Genomic DNA, 25,851 nt, shown 5'->3' on the forward strand with positions numbered 1-25,851 from the left:
TTGCTCCAGGAAATTCGGTGTGGTCTGCGAGTCCCCATACCTTTTATGCGGTTATTTTTGGGATGAGTGAAAAACAAACAAGCCAAAAAAATCCTTAACATCACAGTGCAGTATTATTTTTTAATTCCCCCTTTAAAGAACCTAGAATCTGGTGGAAATGCCACAGTGACTTAAAAAAAAAAGCAAACAAAACAGAGCACATATCAGTTTTTAAAAAAAAAGAGCATTTATTTTAATAAAGAACAAAAAGAGATCAGTATACTTTTTCAATGCATACAAAAATAAATATTCATTCAGTATATTAAAGATGTGTGCTTTAACATTCATTTGCACTACAGACGAAAGCCGATTGTTATCTTACAAAATTGCAGGGGGAAAAGTACGCTATCCTTCAAAAGATAATACTCACTTTGTTGACCAAAGGAGAAAAGCCACTTGTACTAAACTTCTACTATACGCTCATGTAAATTCAGACACATGCAAAGGTCCTATGTTTACGAAGTGTGATTAGCATTACGCTTGTATCACCCTCATAGCAGTAAAAATGGGCAAGGTAATGGGCATTCTGTGGCTTTTCAGATGTTAAATGAGAGACTTTTGTGGTTACAAGACCACCAGGTTGGCTGAGCTGGGGCAATCTGTCCCCCAAACCCCAACTCCTCCCGTTTCTCCGAATGAGTGTTGACAGGTGAGTGAGTCCCCCTTCCTGCCCTTTCATTGTGAGATTCTGAGTCAGGGGTGGTGGTGACTCAGGTTGGGTGATAAAGGAAAAAGAATAGAGAAAAGATTATTTTCCCCCACCCCCAAGAGAAGGGAAGGGAGGCAAAAGGACCATCCCCAACCCCCTAAAACAGCATGGTGTCTACACCCTTGGTGGGACGGACTCAGCCAGATCAACAAACTCTGCACTGGCAAAAAGTGGGGCTGGCGCTCAACACACACCATGGGTGCCAATCTGTCAGTCGCAGGGCACCACATGGGACAAACAGACAAATCAAAGGCACCCCAACCTAGCAACATACATCTTTTTAGAAAAAATGTTCAAGTGCTTTTTAATCCTGAAAGTGGTTTTAAAGTGGTTGTGGAGATGGGCTATCCTGCATCCTGGAATGTCAGTAAGATGGTGCGAATTGCCACCGTCATTCAGCCAAGCCATTGTTTTGCGTCTTCTGTCCAGCTTTTGATTAGCATCACAATGTAGGGTAAACATTTTGACACATTCTGGGGGTGGTATGGGCATCTTCTTTGCTAGTAAATAGGGTAAGTTCTAAGGCTAACACTGGGACTTCTCCATTGAAGAGACGACTCTGTTGAAGAGCAGAATTTGCTATGGAGTGGGACCATCTTGGTCCCCTAGGAGTGGTAGGGACGGGGGACGGCATTCTCCCACACAGTCCACCCCAGGACCAGTGTAGTGGTGACAGGCTAACACATGTCATCCACAGCCCCCAATCCACTCTAGCCACGCTCACACACTACACACCACCGGCTGGTGAATGGGTTGACTGAATCGAAGGCACGATCAGAAAGCTCGTACAAGCCACAATTAGTTTTTGAACTTGTGGTTTATATCCTGCCCACTTTATAAAAAAAAAAAAAGTAAGAAAGAAAGAAAAGCTTCAAAGCAATTTATAATAAGACATGTAAAACAGTAGAATTAAAAGTACAAATATTTTTAAACCAGGTCAAAACAATTTAGAAAGAAGAAAAGAGAGAGGTATCTGGCGTTGGTTTCATTACAAAAATGGAAAAATAAATTTAGATCTAACTTAGCTCTAAGCTTCCTGGCAACAACGGCCAAAGGGCCTTGTCTGAAGGTAAAAACACACCAGTTCACCTGGTGATGGAAATGCTTTCCTAGCACCAAATTCTGGGAAGAATATACCTTCACCTAACAAGGCAAGAGTTTTCATGTATTAAAGGGAGGCTAAGTATCTAAGTATTTTCAAATCATGCTTAAAAGTAAAAAGATACTTCACATGGAATCAAGCACATGAAATCATACAGCTATAGTTCTAACAAAAGATAAAGATGAAACGCAGCTTTGTTTTCATAAGTCGATCTCCAAATTTCTTTCCTGGAAGCAGCTAAGGCCTAGCTGAATTGAATGCCCAGTGTTTGCCAATATCAATTATCCCAAAATGCTGAAAGAATCATAGCAACTAATGATAATTAGAGAAAAAGGGCAGGAAATACATGTTTTAATTCTAGTTACAGCATTCATACCATTTGGCGTAAGTTTCAATGCTTATATCTGAACGGTAGATACAGCTTTGTTTTCAGTGCCGAGGCCTCCGAGAATGCCCTTACTAAATTAAGAGCAGAGTGAGGCGTCCCACCCCAGGTCAGAGGACCCCACATCCTTAAATAATTACGACAGTAATTGTAATAGTGACATGTGAGATGTGGGTGGGGTGGGGGTGCCCAAGAGAGAGACTTAAACTGTGATCTGTTGGTTTTCTCTGAAAAAGGGTCTCTGGTGAGAGGCACAAATATCTGGAAACATCCGGAAGACCTGGTCTGGCTGGGGCTCTTCGGGAGCCTGCATCATGGACCCAGCACCACAGCTCTTCCCAGCTTCTTCTACCAGCTGCCGGACGTAGAGTTGTTCAATCTAGAGGGATGGTGCACAAGGTAAGACAGGGAGGTGGGAAGTGAGGTGGGACTTGCTTTGACCCCAGCCAGATTCTCTGATTACCCCAGTCCAAAGCTACCATGCAGAATGTCCACATGGGGCCCAAATTAATGAACCCAGAATAGGCAGATGCAAAGAAAGGGCAAGCAGTAATCCTACAAAGAGCCCTACATATGCTCTCCCAATATTGTCCCCAGTCTGGCTAGCCAGGGTCCAGAATTCCACCGTTATAGTTTCATCCCTTTGACTATAGTTAAATAAGGGCTTGTAAACCCCTAATCTGTCACTTAGACCTTCAGGCAAGGTGGACTCTTTCTAGGAAGGAGGTTTTGATTTAGCAGAACAAACCAAACAGGAAAACAAAAGAAGAGGACACATAGGTTATGAGAGTCCTGGAACATAAGAAGATGGTTCAGAGGTGGCAAGAATCCGCTTCCCCCACCTGAAGGTCTCACCCAGCCCTGCCTCTGCCCACAAGTCCTTGCTGCCTGTTCTGTGGGCCGAGTATAAACGGGGTCCTGATGTGTAGGCTAAGGCTAGGCGATCTGGCCACAAGCCCGGAAGCTGCCTGCACTTACCTGCACAAGAATGAGTTTGGAGCGCAAGGGGGTCATATCTGGAAACTCTTCTCCGAAGCACAGCACAACTCGACTGTCGGGAAGCCGGCTCTGGTTGTTATAGAACTGCTGCAGCTCTGGAAAGACATGAGGGGGAAGAGGCGGGTGTTTGCAACTCCTGGCCTCACTACCCTATTCATCAGGTGGGCTCCTCAGTGCTTTCACACCTGAGCTCACACATGCCACCTCGTCCACCTTTCCAGGGCCTTTCTCCAGTTCTCCAGTTCTCAGGCCTCCAGTTCTCAGGCCAGGTGGCAGGAGAGACATGACGTTAGCTCCTGGCCAGGGCTGTTACAGGCAGAGGAGCAGAGAGCTATAGGGGCACAGAGAAGGGGGTCACATCACACGCAGCACTGCAGGTGGCCAGACGGAATGATTTCAGACACCCTGACCTAGAGGGAACACACGGGGTGGGGTCCTAATTATATGCCTCACAGAATAACAACAGCTGACATGTGGGTGTGTGCAGGTGTCGTCCTGAGGACTCTGTACAAGGTCAGTGCACACCAATCGCCGAGGACCTGGCCAAGTGCGGAGTCTGATCCCAAGCGCCAAGGGTAGGGCCTGAGACTCTGCATTTCTAACCAGCTCCCTGGGTCTGGGAACAGTCCACAGTGGAGTTGCAAAGTGTGAAGTTCCTTTGTCCTCCCGACAGCCACACCAGAAAGGTACCTATCTGCACTCCCATTCTACACATGAGGAAGTCAAGGCACAGAGAGGGTCCCCAGGATCGCTCATCAAGAAACTGCAGAGCAGGATTCAAATGCCAGGGGCGCTCCTGCTGCACCCATGCCCCTGGCCCCTCCATATCCCCCCAGAGACTGTGGGTGGCAAATGGCCCAAAGGAAGGAGGCAGGATCTGTAAGACTTGGACAGCAGGTGACAGTGGCACAGACCTCGGAAGAACTGGCTGGTGTCGAAGACCTTGACCACCTCGTCACGCTCCAGCTTGTTGGGCCTGTCCTTGCACATCACAGCATTGCCACTGTAGAACACGCGGCCCTGGCACAGCCGCTTGACCAGCACACCCTGGCGGCTGCTGTGCAGCAGTACTCCACGCTCCAGGTGCCCGAACAGCTTTCGTGTCACCTGCCTCTGCCGCTCGCTGGGGATGGTGTCCGCTGGCGGGAAGCGCACCAGCTCCAGGCCCTCGAGCCCGTACATTTTGACACCGGGCAGACCTGGCTGGCTCAGGGACAGGCGGCAACCCTCAGGGCAGGTGGTGGTGGTCTGGCCCACCAGCTTGCCCCCGTAGTAGAAGCTGATGACCATCTGGGAGAAGGCTGTGGGAAAGAGGGGGACAGGTCAGGGCTGAGGGAAAGGGGGCTCCCTGGTCCTTCCTGTGCAAATGCCCAGAGCCTTTCTTTCTCTCAAACTGGGGAGCTTAACTTTTTGTGCATCTAAGAGGACCTCTGTGGCATTCTGGGAGTTCATGCACCCCCTCTAGAAATAATAATTTTTATAGGCATGAATAAATACACAGGATTACTAAAAAAAAAAAACACAATGATTTTGAATATAAAAAACTATAGTGCTCTCTGTACTACTGGGGAAGAGCTGGTAAAGAGGTTTGTTTGTTTTTTCTATTCAAATCTATTGTTTCTTTTTTTTTTTTAAATAATTTTATTAGTTTCAGGTACACAAGACAAAGCAATACTTAGACGTTTATCATTTATATCCCTCACACTGTGTGAACCCCCCCCCCCATCCACTATCCCTCTGACATCGCACAGAGCCATTACATTTCCACTGTCTCTATTCCTAATGCTGTACTGCTGGTAAAGAGGTTTTGACAACTTAATTTCTTAGGAAAATAGCTTCCTTCATCTCACAGGTTCTGCTATAACACTGTTATACTATGTATCACACAATGTTATAATATTAGCATATGTATTATACAATATTATACTATATATTATACAATGTTACAGTATATATTATATAATGTTATCTAGATATATAGTTAGTTTTATACTGTATAACAATGTGGCCTGTTGCCTACATTCATAATGGAAGGAAATTCTAGATTTGAATTCCAAGTTGATGAAAATAAAAATATTATCTTTTTCTTGACAAATTCACAGTTCCCTTGAGATTCTCTGGATTTCAAATTAAGAATCTCTCCAAAACCTGTCATCCAAACCTGTCCTCAGGAAAGAGTATGAAAAACACTCAGATTAAGGCAACATTTCCCATAATGTGCTACACATAAGATGATTGGGGGTAGGGTGACACAGCATTGAATAAATGAAAAGATTATTCCATTTTCAATATTTCTCAATCTCTGATCACCTCCAAAAGAAAGCCCCAGTTTGGTGTCCATGGATCTTTAACACCTAATCCTGACAACCCCCCTTTCAACAAAGGGACAAGAGTTAAGGTACAGGAGCCTTGGGCAGGTGGTAATATCTGGCCAGAATTTCTAAACTCTGTCTGGTTTTCACTGAATTTGCTTTAACCTCTGACTTCCTACTTATAGAAATTGGCAGTGGTTCTCCTTTTATAGGCAATGATAGATGGCCCCCATTTAAAATAAACTTAAGTTTGAAAAAGTGATATTATTTAGAGAAAAATAGGATGTTAATAACAGTGGTACCCGGATACGAAACTAATTGTGAAGGTGGAGCGTAAGTGACTAAAGTCTAGGCAACAGCTAAATTCAGGGATACCACCTGAGGACTCTGCACTTTAATAGCCTTAAACTATAAGAATTACATGCACTATCAACAAGCTTGGTGAGTTTAGGGCACCTTTTAAGTGCGGCAGACAGTCCAGGGCTGCTCCCTGGAACCACACAAGCTGTGAACAACCCAACTCCATGGTACCCCCAGGAGCTGTGCATAACTGTGAGGGGCCGCCCTGTGGGTGGCCACCTACCTCCCCTGGGCTAACGCTGCTGTGCACTTACAATTCTTTGGACCCTCCCACTGGGCTCTGCTCAAGAAACATTTTCTTAAATATTAAGACTCTCCAGTATTATTTCCAGGCTCCATTTTCTCCCACGTTGCAGTTAACAGGCATTTTAGAATCACGCAGGGCTGGGGGTCGGAACTGCGGGTGCTCCAGTCCAACGCACTTATTGACATTTAGGGAAAGTGAGGCCCGGATAGGGTTGCCCAGCAGGTAAGCGGCCGCCCCAGCAGCCAATCCCATGTCTCATTACACCCCACTCACCACCCTCCTACCCGCCAAGGCTGCAACGTCCTCATCGCCTGATGACTTGACACATTCCACTTCCTTCACTCTAGAACCATTCTGAACTTTGTCCCAAATGAATGAAACACTCCAGATGACTCTGTCACCAGTCTGTCCCTTTGCCCCGTCATTGCTGAGGCCTTATCTCACAGCATCTCTCGACCGTGTGAACTGACTGCTTCAGAGGGAGCGGCAGACAAAATGTTCCAGATGCCCAGGCGGGGCAGTCCTACTGACCCCAATGCCATGGGACAGCTTAGGCTCAGAGAAGGTTTGCGCTGGAAAGGCCTGAGCCACGACTCACCATATCTACAGGTGAGCAGTGGAGACCCACGGAGCAGAAGCCACTCATCAAGGGCCACCAGGGACTCAGTTCAGCCCTTCCACAATTCTAAGAGCCCCACCACAACCATGGCTTGCTCCCGTTACATCTACTCACCCACTGAGGACACCCTGCTAGGGGATGGCCTGACCATAGTGGCAGCAGAGCACAGACTCTGCAGACCCCTGCCAGCTGTGTGACCTGGGACAAGCAGCTTTCCCACTCTGTGCCTCAGTTTCTCCATCAGCAAAGTGTAAACAATAATTCACCCACCTCACTGGGTGGCTATGAGGATTGCATGAGTTTGTATTTGTGCTTAGCATATGTCAGCACCATATAAGCGGTTATTAAATAAATTGGAGTGACAAAAGATCAGCTACATAGATGAGATACCTGAAGTTACAAGCCACAGTGTCTGGCCCACACAACACATCCCAAGTACTATTCCCAGTGCTTTGGACCTATTAGCACATTTCATCCTCAAAATGACCCCATAAGATGGAGCCTATTAAAAATTATACCCATTTTCCAGGTGAGAAAACCGAGGCATAGACAGGCTAAGGCACTTGCCTTCAGTGGCACAATTGCTAACTGAGGAGCCTGGATGCACTCCCCTCCTGAGGGACTGCTTCACATCTGTGTTCTTAAGCAGTGAGCTACACTGTTAGTTTCAAGCACAGCCCTGTACCCCAATCATGTCAAATACATACAGTCAAAAGCACAAACAGGCAGCCACAGTCATCTTTGGCTCCACCCGCACAGTGGGCTGTTGTTAAGGCAGATTTGCTGCTGCCTTTTTATACTGGACAATTGTTCCTAAAAATCCAGACCTCTGGTTTCTCTAGAGAAGTGGGAAAATCGAGCCTGGCTATGTCTGCAAGTCCACAAGGCACTCTCTCCCACAAGCAGCCCAGTGGGGTATGGCCCCTCTACTTTGCAATAGTCTCTGCCACTCCCAGTTATCTTCGCCTGCCAGTTCATTCATTACATTATCTCGAGCCTGCAGGGTTAAGAACTGGGGACCCCTAACATCAACTTATTTACACTGGCGGGGAATGGAGGGGTGAACTGAGCAGAGGTACCAAAATCCACAACTTCTAAAGGAATGTTGTAGGGTTTTCTCTGCATGAGACAGTGGCTGCAAGTCACTCTACTCGCTGCTTGCTGAGACAGCTCTGCAATCAGTTGAGGAAGCTTCCTCCTCAGACCATGTCTTCTCACCCAGATGCTGCAGCCTGGTGCCTGGCTACTGTCTTGCCCCCAGAAAGCACTGGTCAGCAGACACCCAGGCCACAGCTCAGAGCTAACCAGGTCAAAGGCCTAAGGCCATGATCCAGGGCCTCTGGAAGCTGAGCATGGAAGCTACCGAATTTAAATTGGAAAACATGCTCAAAGCCAGATGCCTGGGTTTGAACCTGGCAACGCTGCTTACCAAGCTGTGTGACCTTGGGTGAGCAATTTAACTTCTAAGCCTCTGTTTCCTCATCTGTGAAGCAGCAGTTATAACAGTCCCCAGGGCTGCTGTGCTATGGATGAGAGCTCGATGAACAAGACCATTGTTTTCTTTATAATTTTCTTGCTTAGGTGAGAACCTGCCTCCACCACCCCAAAAACACCCATCCCGTGAGGGCCTTGCTTAAGGCACTTCTCTCTGAGCCCCATTTCCTCCTGCGTGACAGAAGGCCTCAGAACCCCAGCCCTAACATTCTGTGGTCCATCTTGATGAGTCAGGCTGTTCCCTTCTCACAGAACCCGGCAGATGGTGGGGAACACACTGGCTTCCCTTGCTCTGAAGACACCATCAAGGAGCCTCAATGTAAATTCCAGGGGTCATTGGAAGGAGCGATGTCCGAGTCCCCAGCATAATTAGATACCAGTGGTACTGAGGCCATCTCTGTGCGCAGAGGGCAGGACAGCATGGGGCCATGCCCCAGCTCTGCAACCCACAAACTGTGTGACCAGGGGTTTCTGAGCTGGTACAGTGGGAATAATAATGGCACCTACCTAGGGGTGGTGAGAAGGGGTAATGAGGGGAGGCCATGACCGTGTTAGTGATGACGCTGGACCCAGTTAGCATTCACGAATGTCAGCCACCACTGTCATCACCATCACCACTATCACCACCATCACCACCATCACCACCATCACCACCATCACCACCATTGTTGTTACTAGTATCATTGTTATAACTTGGGTGTGGGAGAGAGTAAAAGAAACTGACACTGGTGAATTCATTGACCAATATGTCCCTACCAGGAAATTTTAATAACCCTACGTTTAATCCTCACAACACTCCCATGAGGTAGTTGTTATTGCTGTGCCTAATTTACAGATGAGGAGCCTGAGGTTCTGTGTGGGTCAAGGACTCTGCCTGGGATCCCATGAGAGGGGCAGAGCTGGGCCTCCTGTGTTTCTGTCCCCACACTTTCTCCCCCACAGTTACACCTGTAAAGAGCTCTTTGGATCTATTTGTTGGTCCAATCTGAGAAGAGGCTCAAGAAGGCCCACCACTTGCTCACTCCCAAGTCAAACAGGGAAAAGGAGGAATTAGGTGCCCAACTTCTAACACTGGATCACGCTTGTCCACGGCCCCTCAAGAACCCACACAGGTCCTTTGAGCTTTGTCTTCAAAGAGTGCCCTCCCCGACCCTGCCCAGCCCAGATCACCTCGTACCTGAATGGTGTGCATCGTAGGCAGTGTACCCCGGCACCAGTGGCAAGCCTGCTGGAGAAACAGAAAAGCAGATCAAGACCTAGCCAGACCAGTTTGTGTGGGGACCCAGCCTGAAGGCTCCCCCTCTCCAAAAGTTTCTTAAAAAGCCTCTTATGGCGTGCTCCTGAGGCCCTGCCGCAGGCTTCCGCTGAATTTGGTGTTTTTCCCTCTCAGTGCGGCGACTCATGTTTCATAAATGCAGAAACCAGACCTCAACCTAACCAGCATGGAGGAGGGAGACTTCCTCTGCGCTGTGGGATTTCTGACCATTTGTCAGTGTGACACTCTGGGGCCACATTTCCTTCCCCACCGAGGGCCTGCTCCCGAAATATTGCTGGACTGTGTGGCCCCCATCCAGAGCTTGTCTCGGAAAGGAGCTGAAGCCCAGGCCAGCTTCACAGAGGTACTACTGAGCCCAGGGGAAGGGGCCTCTCCCAGAGGCCCCTGAGTTGACCCCACCCACACCCCAGTAACCTTTGAGGCCAGCTGTCACCTCCCTGTCTCCTATAGGGGACAGTGGGGGAGAGGCCAAGGGAGGAAGCAAAGGCGCTCATGCTCAGGGATCATTTCAAGCATGGGACAGGGCGTCATCAAAAGCTAGTAAGTGGGTACATGCCTCATTTAGCCTCAAGGTCCTGTGGGGCAGGTCCTGGTGTCTCCATTTTTCAGATGAGTAAACTGAGCCTCATACAAGACATGCAATTTCCCGACAGAGGATTCAAATCCAGGGCTCCCAGTGAGCCATTGCCCGTACCTAGACTGTCATCTCCTGCCCTCCGGCCGCTCTGGGCTATGCTTGGCTCTGAGGGCTCCTTAATGTCCTAAGAAACTAGATGGCAGACCTAATAGACAATGTGGCCCAGAGCTGCGAATTTCTTCTTGTCTTGGAGTTCACTGCACTCTGTCCCCTCCAAATTTCCCAGGAGCCTAGGGGGGAGAGGACACCTGCGATGGGAAGGACACGTGCGCCTTCCTGGGAGGCAGTGGCAAATGAGGCTAAGAGCATGACTGAGGGCCATCTCTCTGGGCTCAGTTACTTTCAATAAAATAGACACTATAGCAGTTCCCCTGCCCTTAACCGGCCCTGGCCGCTGTGAGGCTGAAACCATTTAAGTCCAGCCCCCACACCAGTTGGGGTGGTCCTGGGTTCCCATCCTCACCTGCACTGGGCTGCTGCATCCACCAGTCTGGGAGGAGCTGGTTCCTGCAGGCTTCAGGTGGGGAAGGGCTCCTTTTGACCATTCCCATGTAATCGTCCACAGAAGGCTGTGTGATCGGGGATGAGAGAGAACAGTGCAGTCACTGGGCTTCCAGAGCAGGGCCCCAGGATCATAAAGATGAACGGCTTCTACTTAACTAAAACCATATTGTCACCTTTATCTCACAAGATAACAGGGAAGTTTTACTTTGCATCTTGAAAGATCCAAGACAGTCCAGTGGGCTGCGTGATCAAACCAAATTCCTCGCCTCTTCACAGTCCCTCATAAGTGTATTGGCTTTTACATGGAACTGCAACTTATTATTGCAATTCCGGGACACCAAGGAACAGTGACACTGAACAAACTCTTCCATGGTTTAGTGAATCTCTCTCGATGCGCCATGTCTAGATTTTCCATCTCTGACCCATTCCTTACAGGAAGTTGATAAATCCAATTAGGAAATGTTTTTGAAATCTGCTTTTCCTGTGACCCTCATGAGCCAATCCAATTATCTCACTCACTTAAGCTGAGTCAGCAGAAAAGTTTCGTTTGGAAAACGGGACATTGTTGGAGAGACACGAAGCCAGGAATTCATTCAGTCTGCTGCCAAAGACCACATGTAACAGCTGCCATGTACAGAAAAGTCAGGCAGCTTAGAGTAGGTTACAATTTGTTATCTGTAGTTTCTGACTCCTGAGCTACTCTTTTTTTTTTTTAATTTGAAAATGATTCTTTTTCCCCAAGCTACTCTCATTCCTAAGGATTCTAGTATGACCATGCGAGTATTAAGAATTTCTATAGCACCCACACCACCTTTTGCAAGGGCTGTGTGCGATTATTTTAGTTATGCAATGTCCATCTCGTAATAGCCATAAAAAACTAGTTAAGAAGCTAAAGGTGGAAGAAAATGACATCCAAATAGCTAAAATGGGTATTCACAAATCCATTGCCTGAGAGCTCATTAAGCCTTTACCTACAGCCTATTAACTAGGACATTGCATACAATTCAAATCAGCTTGGTGACACAGCTTTCCAAGCCATCAAAGATGAAAAGCTGCATATTACAAGACAGGCAGCCCACCAGCCATGAGAGCTAGTACAGTAATCACGTCAGAGAGACAACCCCAAGCAAGAAGGACAGTTTACATTTTGTTCACGGCAGCCTGCTAAGAAGGCAAGGCAATATATGATGCATTATAAAAGACTGCCATTCAGACGGGTTAAATAGGAAAAGTCTAGAGCTTGAGGGAACGTCACTGACACAGAGCACACAGCTCTGCCCCAGCCCTCAGGACGAAGGAGGGGTCACCAGGTGAAGAGGCAGGGCAGTTGGCAGAGGCTGGCCTCGCGAGGGGGGCCCATTCCTCCCCTTCCAGCCCTGCCAGGGTGGAAGCAACGTTTGCTGGGAGACATGCTCACCAAAACACATGCAGCTTCTGTGGTCGGGGCCAGACCCCTGGAAATGCTGCCCCCACTCACCTCCTTGATCAGCTCATCAATTTCGGAACGCCCACACTCCATGTCCGTGACTTCGTTCACACAGCCAGGCGTCGCCACGCCTAATTTGCCTATGGAAAACCAGACAAACGTGACAAAACGTGACCATGGCACTGAGGCATCACAACCCTCAGCAAGGCTATAATCTGTGGGTTGTTTTGTTTTTGTTTTTTTAATGCTGAGTTGAAGGAAATAATAGTCAATATGGGTCTTCCCGGGTTTGGGAAAGGCCTATAAATTTTTTTCCCATGCTTCTACAGTCATCTGATCAGCAACATTAAAAGAGAGAAGTTGGTTGTTGTTGTTTCTAGCACTTACAGGACAGAGACAGCACTGTGGTCTCTTCCGTTTGCTGAGATCTAAACTAAATTCACATCAGCTACCCTTTACACCAGGCGTTGACCAGCCTACAGAGATGAAATTTATAGGCTGGGGCACGTGAAGACACGCAAAGATCTTCTGGCGAAATGGGCTTGCAGGTTGGAGTCTTTTTTTTTTTTAAGTTAGTGGGCAGGAAATCTCTTTTTGGCCTTTCCAAATATACACGTATGCATTTGTATGCACACTCCATGCATGCACACACAGCACACCACAAAGACTTGCCCATGCCCAGTTCAAACCCGCCTTCATCAGGAATCTCTAAAGGCCCACGAGCATTTCTACAACAAGCACTCGGGACCAGGCTAGTTTCTTCCCCAGGCTTATGCCTCTTCCTCAGACAGAAACATGCTTTGTTAAGTTTATCAGTGTGAGATGGATTATAACCAACTCACACATTTTTTGGAATTCATTAGACCCCAATGAGCTACAGAATTGACCTACTGTTTCACCCTCACTGAATTTTGATTCCATTTTGATAGATTCAAGAATTCACTTAGAAGCTTTTGATGGGGGAAGTAGGGGACAGGTGGGGCACCCCCAATGTAGCTTGCAAATCACTGAAGTACAGAAGAGAATGGGTCCATGGAGGCATTATGCAAATGCAACGTTTCTTTGCCCCACCCCCCCCCCCCGCCCCAAGAACCTGTTAAAGAAGCAGTTCTTTAACATCTACCATCGCAGGTGATGCTGCCTGCACCCCACGCTATAAACAAGTTAGGGTCACCTGCCAGTTCAAGCTTCACTGGTCTTGGGGGTGGGGGAGTCAGAAGAACTTCTCCATTCCTTCAAATCACAATTTACTTTGTGATGACAAAAAAGTATCCAAAACTTGGAAATAAAGCAGAAAGATAACTGTTTGGCCTTTCAGAGCCATTCCAGAGGAGTATCTAGTCTCCCCTCAGGATCACCTGATTCTCTAGGGCACGGTCAGTTTGTCTGACTTAGTATTGACTATCGATTAGGCTTCAGACTCAGTAAAGTCAGGTGTTAATTTACAGGTAATTAAGCTACAAATGACGAGTAGTAAAGATAACCCCTAATGATGGCTATATTGTCCGGTTGGACACCCATCAGTTCAGCTCAACCTTCTGTTGTTCACTGACCAGTATTATATTCTGTCAAACAACCTTGGTCGTCACACTGGTTCCCTCATTAGTGAGTCAAATAACTCTCTGACGGAAGCTCACCATATATATTTTTAGTGTCACCATTTTAACTTCTTTTTAAATTATACATCTACATTTTCAACCTCCCCACAGTGGGAAGAGCTCAAACTCAGACTCTCTGCACAGACCTAAGCAGTTTTTGAGGGTGTTATTTCTTTCCGGCATTCCTGGACTTACTAATGGGCTTCTAAGGAGAAAGGGATGTTGAGTCAAAATACTAATTGCTACATTGAATGGCTGAGAAAAATCAGTGAGTTACAAGACTGTTTTAAGCCAGCAATGGCCAATTAGATTTTATCTCACGGGCCAGCTGTGATTCCTAGCAGCTGCCCAGTGTGCCACTTTGAAAACAATTCTGGGACCCAGATTCCAGCTCCATACATCTGGGTGGATTAGTGACGTCTGTCTGACCAGAACTCCCGGAAGCAGGCCTGGGGGATGTGTTGCTAACCCTGTTTTAAACTCCTCACAAATGCTTTCCTGGGATTTTACAACTGGAAGAGATTTCAGGAATTATCACATCCTGAATTCCCAAACAATGATCAAGATCTAACATGACATTGCGTCATATCCGATCTCCAGCAATGATACCAATAGTGGCAGCCACCACAAGTTCATTCAAGAATCTTACCCTCTGCCTTCATCAGCCATCCCTTCTTTTCTACCTTATTTTCCCCGAGCCTCCTCTGAGAGTTACTAGAAAACAAAAGGAATTACTTCCACACTGTCAGAGCGTCCTCCTGGCCAGGGGACGTCCTAGGGGACGTCACCAGGGGAGCCCTACAATGTACTCCTGGTCTGACAGTGAGCAGCAGAGCTGGCTGCCACCCAATCTCCCCGCCCTTTCCTCCCCTCAGAGCCGGAGCTGCCTCTCACTCAACTGGAAGCTGCCACTTGGTCAGCAGATGGTGGGTGAGGTCAGCAGAAAGAGATCTCCATATCTGCTTATACAAAGGAGAGAACTATTTTGTTTAGCTTAAAACCACTCGCCCCAGACCCTGTGGGCGGCGGCTTTGACCCCAAGCCCAGACTCTCCGGTGGGGGGGCTGCAAGCCGGGCAGCCTCTGTTGGGCTGAGTGTCCATCAAAGATAGTTACATTTTTGCTCTTCCTCAGGGACGATGCGATAAACTTTGTATGGCTCGGAAATGTCCAGCTGGGAACGGTCTGTTACTTCCTCAAAATCTGGACTCTTGTTCAAAGCACAGCGTAGCCTCGTCTTCCACGTGGCTGGTTCAGCTTTGTCCCCTTCCTTAAATTTCCCTTTAAAAACTGCCCAGGCCTGCAGGAAGAGAAAGCAGCACATGAAACACATGGCTAGCACCTTGACCACAGATACCCAACGGCCACGGTCAGGACCAGCACATTCTCACGCTCCTAAAAGTCATTTTGGGGCCATTATCTCTCATTCAAGGAATTTCAGAGCTCAGAGACCTCCATTAGACCACTTTTTTCGACTGATGTGAAAAGACCCAGGCCAGGAAGGGGTCCCCCAAGATTGCCCAGCTGAGCCGGTATTGGAAGCCAGGCCCATGCGTCCTCCCCCACACAAATCCTTCTCTGGACCAGAGGGCCAGGGGGAGCCTGAGGTCAAATAGCACAAAGAGGAAGTTCCACATGGTTTCACTAGAATGTTAAAAACAAAGAACAATTTGTGTGTGTGTGTGTGTGTGTGTGTGTGTGTGTGTGTGTGTGTATCAACCCCTACCATGAAAATTTAGCATGAAAAGGGAACATTTGCAAAAATTCTGTGTGTGGTCATCCACTGCCCTGCTACTTTTAATAGAAATGTTGTTTTGCATGTTGGCATTTATTCTAACCTCCTGGGTGCCAGCACCCCCCAAACTACTCTCCGGCACTATTTAAAATGCAATGAAATGTTTTCCCTCTCTGATGGTTTTTTTCACAGTTTGGTTTTCTGACCTCTCCAAACCTTAGACTCTGAACTCGTTCCAGAGATTGAAAGCTGGAATGTAGAATGGGGCATTAAAAAAAATTTAAAAAATCAAACATGTGAATGGGCATAGTTTTAAGTTCAAAATTAGAATACAGGACACATCAATTAGGAGATCACTACTGTCAAGTGAAAATACCCTTTGGCATTACGCAAAATCAGACATCTTCCAAACTAAACTAATACCAGACCTAGAGGGAATTCTCAACCCCCACTCAGGAAAACGCAGTTCCAAGAGGTAACTTTCCCAAGGTGACCCTGTCTGGGATTAAATGCCAACTCTTCTGATTTCCAACCCAGTGAATTTCCACTACGGCCAAGTGTTCTTAAGCTTCATGCCACTGCCCTGGGGAGCTTGTGAAATGCAGATTCCTGGGCCTGCCCCTCAAGAGTCTCATTCATTGGTGTGGGTTAGGTCTGCAAACCTGGATCTTTAGCCACTGATTCTGACTTAAGTGGCCAGGAAACCACACTTACAGAAGAAACTCCATAACTCCCCTAAGAGTCACAGTTCCGTTTAAAATAGTCTTGGTTTTTTTTTCCCCTCATAGAAGACAAGACCTCACAGTTCACTGACAGCACTCCCTCCTCTGTTGATGCTCAGAGCTTAGATTTTGCATCTCTGCTCAAGGTAAAGAAACTGTTAGAACATTCCTCTTAATGAGCATGAGCAGTCATTTCCTTTCCTGACGTAGATGCAAAACTCCGCTTTAGAAATATGTTTCAAAGTAAATGGGTTTCAATCCTGTCCAATCTTTTGTCAATCATTTATTAACTGCATCACAGACCATGCATGAATTCTTTTTTCCCAGAGAAATATAAGAAAAAACATGTACACACTGAACAGTAATTTCAGTTTCTTTTTATGTTAAATCAGAGTGTCTCCACCTCGGTACTATTGACATTTGAGGTCGGATCATTCTGTGCATGGCTGGAAGATTAGCAGTATTCCTAGCTTCCACCCACCCCCTCCACCTATACCTGCCAATAGCACACCCCACCCCCATTATGACAATCAAAAACGTCTCCAGACATTGCCAGATATCCCCCAGGGAGGTAAAATCAGGCTACACACAAACACACACACACACACACACACACACACACACACACACACACCCGTTTGAGAACCACTGGGTTAATCCATATTACAAATGGACCTTGAAGAGCATGCATTTGGGGGCAATGCTAGTCCCAGCTGATATTTCTCCAGAACTGCCCCAGCCTACATACTGTCAGTCACTGGTTTTCTCAAGGCTCATACTCACCCCCATGAAGAAAGCCAGGACATCAAAAAACAAAGCCGGGCCCCTGGGCTGGCATCGGGAACCCCGCTTCCAGCCTGCCCTGAGTCCTCTCAGGAGCTCCCTGGCCAACTCTAGTATATAAGCTTAGCTGGGGGATCTCGCAAGACCCGAGACCTAACTCTAGACAGAACAGAGTGATTCCGAGCCCTGCCCACAGCAGCCACCACGGCTGTCCAGCCCCTACTGTAACCTATGCCTCTGCACTCAGCAGCAGCCAGCATGAAACTCAGGACTGCAAACGCTTCCTAACGTAACATTCTTGTCTCATCTCGTGTTTTAAAAATCAAATGCTATTTTTTATCCCTCTAAGGCCTACTGAATTTGAAATACCTGTGCTCCTCAGTAAGTTCTAATTCCTTTAGGCTTATCACAATGCCTGGTCAATGAGAGAACAACAAATGAATCATAACCCTCCATGAACTCAATTTTCTGCCCTCAACTTTATGAAAAGGAGGCCAAATACTTTTTTTAAAATAAATATGGGGGGTGGAGGGTGGGGGGTGAGGGTAAGGGGGATCAAATATATGGTGATGGAAGGAGAACTGACTCTGGGTGGTGAACACACAATGGGATTTATAGATGATATAATACAGAATTGTACACCTGAAATCTACGTAATTTTACTAACAATTGTCACCCCAATAAATTTAAAAAAATTAAAATAAAATAAATAAATAAATATGAGCTGAAATCAGGGCCCTATCGGTATGCTCAGGGATGTGGTACAAATGAGCTAAATGTCTTTCACAGACCATCTCTGGTCTGGCCCATGAAGCTGACCTCAGAATGACATCCGTGAACAATGAAGGATTCTCCAGTATAAGTGGCTTCTGACAATCCACTGACTAAGGCAGGAAAACAGACACCTAACCCAGGCCTACCTATTGACTTCTTCCAACGGCAAAGGCACATTTGGTGGACATCACAGAGCTACACCCCTCAGAGGATGGAGTGGGTGAGCGCAACTCAGGGGAGTGCCAGATGGGTTCTTCCCACACGCATTGTACCAGTCCAGTCTGTCACCCTCCCGATTGCCACCCAGCTCTGGGTGGGTGCCCATGTCTCCCTCCCGCCCCCATTCCTGCTGAGATTGTACACTCATTTCAGATTGCCACATTGAGCAACTGCGTAATCAACGGAAACATTGGGAATCTTGCACATTTTTCTCAATGCTGTTGAAACGGCCATGAAGAGCATTGCATAAGATGTATAAATCTGGGGCTTTATTTCATGACCCCCAAGCAGGGAGCAGTGTGAAGGGAGAGGCCTTGGGTCTCCACCAGCAAGCCTCAAGCCAGGGTTATGTGGCCGACCGATCCAGCCCCCTCTACTCTCCTCCTGAAGAGGCTTTGCTGAGAGTCCACCTGCAACTCTGCCCTCAGAACCCATGCCTCTCGTGAAACCTGTTCATCCTGGCCATGGTCAGCTCCTAGCGGGGTTCTCCATGGAGGAGGGGGAGAGTGTGCCCGCTGAGGGCATCTGGCAATGTCAGAGGTGTTTGGGGTTGTCACACTGGGGAAAGCGGTGCTACCGGCATCTAGTACATCGAGGTCCGGGATGCTGATGGACATCCTACAGCACACAGGACAGCCCCACAACAAGGGACTATTTGGTCCTAGGTGTCAGCAGCACCGAGGTTGAGGAGCCCTGGCTCATCGCCACCTATAATCGAGAATTCCCAGCTGACTGGGTGGACCTTGGGCACTGTTTAAATTTAGCCAGAGTCATTCCCAAGAGAAGGCACCATGATGCTACAGGTAAAAAAACTCTGAGAGAGAGGGATCCGCACTCCTCCAAGAACGCGAAAAGAGGCACTAGTGGCATAAAACCCTGGCAATGTCCAGGCTCCTGACCTAGGTTCCCTGATGGAAAGAAATGTGCTGGTCACGTGGGTCCCCTTGAAGGTGAGTGCAAAATGTCCACATGTGCCCACTTTTGTTGGAGAGAGCCAGTAACTGGCATCAGATTCTCAAAGAGATCTGCGACCCCAGATGACAGATTTGACAGAATTGCTCTATGTATTGCCCCACTGCAAGCATCAGCGACTCAAAGGACTGAAATGCCTCATAAGCCAACTTTGACCTATTTATGTTCCACTCTGGGGCCAACAACGTATGATCTTTTGTCATTTTTGGGGTTTTTTGTGTGTGTGTCAGATGACAGTCTTCCCTGGCTAAAAATCTGGTGCCGCACTGAGGACCCACAGGGCCTTGCTCCCCTCATTCATCCAAGGTCTCATGCCTGATTCTGGTCCTCTACCTCCCCCATTCTCACTCACTCTCCCCTCCCTGCGCCTGGCCCCCAAAGGCCCACAGAACAAGCTCACACTGCAGCATTTTCAACCTGGGCTCTGAGACAGACTGCCTGTGGGGCTTGTATTTGCAAAAATAGAAGCCTGGGCTCAGCTTGACCTATCACCACTTCTGGAGCCTTAGAGAAGTCCAGAGGGGACTCCGAAGACCAGGCTGGGCTGCAGAGCTGCGCTGCCCTGGCTCCTGGCTCCTCTGCCTAAATCTAAGTGGAATAGCCAAAATCCTCTGTTTATCAGTACTGCTAGGGAGTGGGAGCATGGGCTCAGGGTTGGGGTGCCTGGATTCAAATGCTGGCTCTCTCATCCAAGAGCTGTGAGATCTTAGACAAGTCACTTTTCCTTTCAGTTGCCTCTACAGAACAAGGACAAGGGCAGCACCTCCTGTATAAGACTGTGGGAGAGGAAAACACAAAACCTGTGGGGCCAGGCCTGGCACAGAGCAAACTTTCAATCAATGTTGGCTGTCACAATGCAAATGGCAGAACCAATTAGCAAGTCCCTCCATGCTTGGGGTCCTCACTACTCTCAAGGGAAGTCAGACTATTTCTAGACATCTGCTGCAGGTTCAGGACACCCCACATGACCCGGCCAGGAAGTAATGACAGATGGTGTCTCTCTCATCTGAACTGACCCTACATTGCCAAACACAAGTAATAACTTGGCAAGAAGGAAGCCTTAAACCTTTCCTAAATGGAATTTAGATGGTAGCCCCGGGGGTAAAGGTCTTAGTCTTAGGGCCTCAGAGAAGTATTTTCTCTCTGCCCCACCCCCACCCCCATGCGTTTGCTAGTCGTCGTGCAAAAAAAATAGTCATATAGGTAAAGAAAGTGCCCTCAATCTCCTCCCTGAAAAAATGCCACCCGTATACAACTGACCTACAAACTGATTAAAATGTATAATAGATGTAAAATCACCTAGTATATTTTCTGAGACACAATTCAGTACTCAGTCAATGTTTGTTTTTAAAAATTGGATTAATTTTCAAGAAAAAAAGGAAGACGTCACTCAACACCTCCATCGGCCTAGGACTGTGCTCATAGTGGGAACCGGCAGGTCGAGTCTTTACCTTGAAAATGGAGGCATCTACTTCCTGATTATAATCTTGTTTGCCAGCGTGTTTCCAAGGGATCCGGAACATGCTCTTCTCATCATTTTCCCAAATCAGCCCTGGGTACATGTTGCTGTCAATTTGCTCAATCAGCCACTGCCGAAGCCGCCGGCCTCCATTCCGGTCACACATCCTTGGAAAGAAAAAACCATATTCTATGACACTACAAGTATTGTCTCATTAATCACAGTACCCCATGTACTTAACTGCCAAGAAATGCTAATAGGAAAATCAGAGGGCTGTAACACAGGTGCCAACTTAGGGGAAACCCACAGATCCAGGAACCCTGGGCCACCTGCCATGAGAAGACAATGCCTGTCTCCAGGACCTCAGATCCCTGAATGAAAACGAAAAGCTCCCTGGGAAACCTGCAGCTGCCCATCAGCCAGATATTGGATTCTGGCTGGACACTTTCCAGCTTTCACCTCATGTGCCCTTTCAAGCACATCTAATGGCATCACTCCATTCTTAGCACGAGATATGGAAAAATCACTTTTACATTTTCAAATCCCTTCAATGAGCAGCCTATCACTCTAAGAGCCAACTTGATGCCCAGTTAGACCAATGTTTGTGAGCATTTATGACATTTGTGATCTTCGAGAAACAGCAGATCCTCAGGCTATAGCCTTCGATATTGAGAAAAAAGCATGAGTTTCAGAAGGACAGAGCTGGGGTCCCATTTGAGTCCTGCCATTTCTCAGCTGGGTGACCTGGGAGTATCATTTAACACCACAATGTCAGCTACACTGTCTGAAACGCTGGGACAATCATTGGTACTTGGCATCATTATAATGAAAGCTCAATGTGTATAAAGCACCTGAGACGGTGCCTGGACCTTAGAAGATTCTCTCTGAATAACAGATGTTATTACTACCCCAACTTTCTTCTTCAGGAGCTCTTATGACCAACTGGGAGATAGCAGACAAGACTGAGGAAATAGACTGTGGCTACAGACAAAATTAGCCAGGCTACCCTGTTCGAAAAGGCACTAAAATCAGGGGGCCTCATCATCCCAGGGTGCCCAAAGACGTCCTTCGGAAGAACATTTTTGCCAGAGCAGACAGCTGTCCCAAGAGTTGAGAGAAAGAGAGAAAGCAATCATGCCATATCAACTCACAGCCCACATTTACAAGAACAGGGGTGGAAATCCCCTAGGCAGTTGGACAGACGCCCACTCCCCCCAAAACAATAGCATTTTTAGTCTTCTGATTAAAATGTGACCTCCTCAGGCAAACTAGTTTGAAAAAATCATCAGTGACAAGACATAATATCCCCCCAAGAATATGATCACATCCAGAGCAATGCTGGTCCATAAAGCAAGAAATGCACATTTTGGAAACTCCAGCCACCCTGCAGGTGGCTGTGGGGTCGGAGAGGGGATCCAGGTCCCAGGGAGAAGGAGCTGAGGTCCCATGAGCACTGAATGTAACTTTTTCATCCGATAACTCCAGCTCCCCAGTTGTGGATTTAAAAGGGGTGAAATGTGTGAAATAGGAATTAGACTTCGATTTGAAAACGGTGGACCCAAGCAATGGCTTTTCTCTAACTACACCTTGGGAAAGTCACTTGAACCTTTCTCTGAGACTCTCCTCACCTGCAAAGTGAATGGATCTCAAGCATCCCAGAATTCTAAAACAGTCTCTTGTGTTTATAAATAAAGGACAGATTTGAAAGGAGCACCTAGTGAGAGAAATAAGCCACCACCACCAAGCTCCCCCACTGCCCGGAAAAGAACTTGGCAGGGTACACGTTGTTTTCCTTGGAGAACGGCAGGAGACGGTCCCCTCCCTTGAGGAAGGAGCTGCGTGGAGGAGGGGGAGAGGGGGCCAAAACACAACAGAAGGGTTGGTTGTCTATTAAAGGAGATGCACCCGCTCATTAGCATTTTGCTCACCCCCTTCATACAAGGATCCTAAATTAGAGTCCGTGTTCCAGGAGCCTGCTGAAACAACAATCAAAATTTTGTATGTATGGGCATTTGGGGAGAAAGTGGATCAACACCTTCTCGTCAGGATTTCTAATACATTCAGAACCCCAAAATTGCTGAGGACAAATGTCTTGGTGATTTATAAGAAAAAGAGAAAAGAAAGTAAGAGGGATGTCATTAAGAAGAAGAGTATGTCATAGAATATGAAAGCTGGAAAATGCTTTAGAAATCATCTAACCCAGCCCCTCTTTATCTGAAAGAGGAAAAACTGAGGCCCAAAGAGGCACCCCAACCTCCAGGCACCCTAGCAGGGGGAGTCTTATTTTACTCACTCCGCAGAGAAATGTCATGGTTAAGTTACGAGATCTCAGCACATGGACAGCCCCACCTGAATTTTCAATGAAATCACCTCCATGATTTTAAGCAGCATTAAAAGTCTAAGATTCTAATACAGTGAAGATCCATCATGATCTATGGAACACTAACAAAGTAATTCCACCAAATGCCGAGCCAGGAAATTTATAAGCCCAGTCACATGTTTATAACTTCCTCTTCCTTGATTTTTAGGTAATAATTGTCTTTATGGGCCAAGTCCTATCTGGAGCTAATCTGCACCCTATAAATGGGTCCGGGGGTCAGGTTTCCCAGGCAGCAGGTGATAAAGAGGCTGCCTTGGGCCCAACGAACCAGATTCCAGGCTGTGTCTGAGAGGTGGTGCAGTACTCACCTTCTCCCACACCTCCTAGGGCCCCTGGGCATTTTCTCAGGGCACCACAGACTTCCAGTCCCACAAGACCAAAAAGCATCCAAGCCATTTCTCCCTCTGGCTTCTAATCTTGCTGAAATGACTAGACCATCCCCAACTCTTTTCAGGGGGAACCTGCCATAATCCAAAAGGACACACTCAAAACACTTATTTAAGGACTGTCTCCTAATTTACATTTAAAATAAAATTAACTGTGGTATACCCCCTCGTATGTTGGGGGAATCATTTTAAAACAAACCCAGAAAATACGGTCTCTAGTTTCCATTCATGAAGTATTTCACGGCCGTGGGTAAGAAGCATATCTCAACTTAAGACAGTCTGCTCTTTGCTTTGGGATCATTTTACACCAAAATGCTCTTGTTAGCTGTGACCCCATACAGACTTTCTTGCCAGGGACTATTAGGCTATGATGGAAGCAAAGGAACTCAAACCCGACTCAGATAACCTAATTGTCATCAATCGGAATAAAAAACCGGGTCTGCCACCTTCACAATGTAACCCACACAAGCACCGCTGGTTATTGGGAAGTTTCACAGTTATTCCATGTGGCAAGATTTCAGCAGGATGGAGGTCTTATTTATAATAAAGGGTCAATATTTCCCTTCATTATATGAGCCATTCTAAAGCTATCCATGCAAACTCAATTTTAAGAAAAATGAGATTTAAAAAAAAAAAACAAGCTTCAGCCAACCTTTGGAAGTACCCACACAATGATCAACAATGTGGACCTTCGCTTTGGAGTCAGGAGAAATAGAGGGGTGGGAGAAAACAGGAGACAGCGATCGCACCGGCCCTGTGACGGCGCGGCAGCTGCACTCGCGCCGGCCCGCTCTCTGGGCCCCACCGGCCCTGGCCGCGCCCGTCTGCCGGGGTCAGCCCGCCCAGGCCACCTACCTGCCAACGTGCGCGCCGGGACCGCCGCCCGTCTTCCTGCCCGCGTTCCCACGCTTGCCGCCGGCCTCCGGAGATGCGGCTGCCGGCTCCCGCGCCCGTGCGGCTTTAAGGGTGGAGGCGGGCTCGGAGCGCTGAGCGACGACCCTGTTGGCCAATGGGTAAGAAAGAGCCGCTGAGCCCTCCCAGTCGGCGCGGCCCGCCCGGTCCGCCTTCTTCGAAGCGCTCGCCTTTCCGAGAAATCACTTTAAGCAGAGGCGGCGGAGGCTAAAGGTCCGGATATCTTCCGGGGTCCGCGCCGGGGGTCCCAGGGGTGGGGCGGGACTGGGGTGCCCGCTGGAATTCCCGAAGGGCCGCGGAGGCGTCTGCCGGCCCAGGTCAAGGTCAGGGCGGATGGTGGGTGTCAGGTGGCAGAGGTCAAGGCGCTGCCTGGCTGTCAGGGCCCATGGGGTGGATGAGTGTCAGATGGCGGAGGTCGGGTCCGAGGTGAAGGTCAGATAGCAGAGGTCAAGGCTGGGATGGTGGGGCCCAGAGATCAATGCTACAGACAGTAGGTGGTCCCCGCAGAGTGACTCCCAGTACCCAATCCAGGCCGTTATTTCCTCGAATGTGGCCGAAGTTCCCAGAGCTGTATGGAGGCATCCATGGTCCCAACCAAGCCCCTAGTAAAGTGTCCAGACGTGGCAAGCAGTCCACCTGAGATGCGGCAAGGGCCGGCCACTTACAGAATGGGTCCTAGATGACCAGTCATCTGCACTTGACTGGGAGTGGCAGAAGAAAAACGCTCAGCTTTAAAAAAATAAATAAATAAAGTGTCTAAAACCACTGCCCTCTGAAGATCAGGAATAAAAACAGGAGTGTCTAGCATGTTAGTCCTAGAATGTCCAAATAGGGGAATTTTCATCATAAATTCTTTTCCCCAGAAAACATCAGTCATCTTGAGGAAGGGTCCCCTGTGTATCTAGTTTTCAGTTTCCAGCCTTTCTTGGGTGTTAGCTGACATTTATCGTACATGTGGGAATAGAGTGAGGGAACAACACTGGTGAAAGAAGTAAGCACAAAAGTCCTGGAAACAGAAGGTTCGGTTCTGGAATACCTTAAAATAGAGGAAAAGGAGAGTCTTCATTGATTTTTATTGCCTAGTTGGCCAATCATACACAAGCAACGATGTGTATGGGGCCATGTGTTCATTAGGCTTTTCAAAGACCTATGAAAAAGTTTGAGACTGAAAAAATTTTATTGGCCCCAAAATGCAAAAAGTACATCGCAAATTTGAAGTTCATAAATGTTCAAAGACAGGTCCCCAAAACATAACATGTCAACTTCGTAATTGTAATTTATTTATTGATAAACATTTCATTATATCTGAAAAACATGTGTAAGTTAGAAATCACTCAGTAAGAATTTCCTAGTACCATGATTGCCAGGAAATCACAGTGATTATAAATTAACTGAGTTCCCTGTCATCAAATAATTTCAAACGAAAACTGTTAATTTAAAGGTCAAATTCTTTGACCTTTTAAGGCTATTTAGATAATGTGGGAGTATTTTAATATGTTTGTTATGATGTGGGATGAGCTTCCAGAACTCAGAGCACCTAGGACCTAAGAAGTTCTTAAAATTGCCTGCTGTGTACGTTTATACTCATATCTTTTCACAGATGTGCCCATTAAGCCTACCCAGATTTACTTACCTACCACTGTCCCTGCACAAAGATGTGTGCTCAGGTTTCCACTCACCAGTCCACGTGGGTAAAGATAGGAACAAATGCATACAGAGCAGTCAGCCATGGACAGATCACAGCATATGTTATTGGCAGTAGGTGTCACTATATACATTACAGGAATCATTCACAATACACTG

General features: G+C 47.3%; 1 protein-coding gene across 6 annotated transcripts; it reads right to left on the bottom strand.

Annotated features, from left to right (window-relative positions):
• Positions 1-203: 203 nt before the first annotated feature.
• Positions 204-24,146, bottom strand: IRF8 (interferon regulatory factor 8). Of its 6 annotated transcripts, none has more exons than XM_019747132.2 (9): positions 23,992-24,146; positions 20,363-20,537; positions 14,823-15,006; positions 12,161-12,249; positions 10,643-10,748; positions 9,444-9,491; positions 4,149-4,535; positions 3,214-3,329; positions 204-2,614 (listed from the first exon to the last, which is right to left on the bottom strand). In XM_019747132.2, the coding sequence occupies exons 2-9, from the start codon at positions 20,534-20,536 to the stop codon at positions 2,438-2,440; spliced, it is 1,281 nt and encodes a 426-aa protein (XP_019602691.1). In that variant the 5' UTR covers position 20,537; positions 23,992-24,146; the 3' UTR covers positions 204-2,437. The 6 variants fall into 6 exon arrangements, with proteins under 6 accessions (XP_019602691.1, XP_019602690.1, XP_074170591.1 ...); XM_019747131.2 differs by having other exon boundaries at positions 9,444-9,494; XM_074314490.1 differs by lacking the exon at positions 23,992-24,146 and adding an exon at positions 23,059-23,077.
• Positions 24,147-25,851: the final 1,705 nt, after the last annotated feature.

Source organism: Rhinolophus sinicus, linkage group LG11, assembly GCF_036562045.2.
Source record: "Rhinolophus sinicus isolate RSC01 linkage group LG11, ASM3656204v1, whole genome shotgun sequence".
NCBI classification, from domain to species: domain Eukaryota; kingdom Metazoa; phylum Chordata; class Mammalia; order Chiroptera; family Rhinolophidae; genus Rhinolophus; species Rhinolophus sinicus.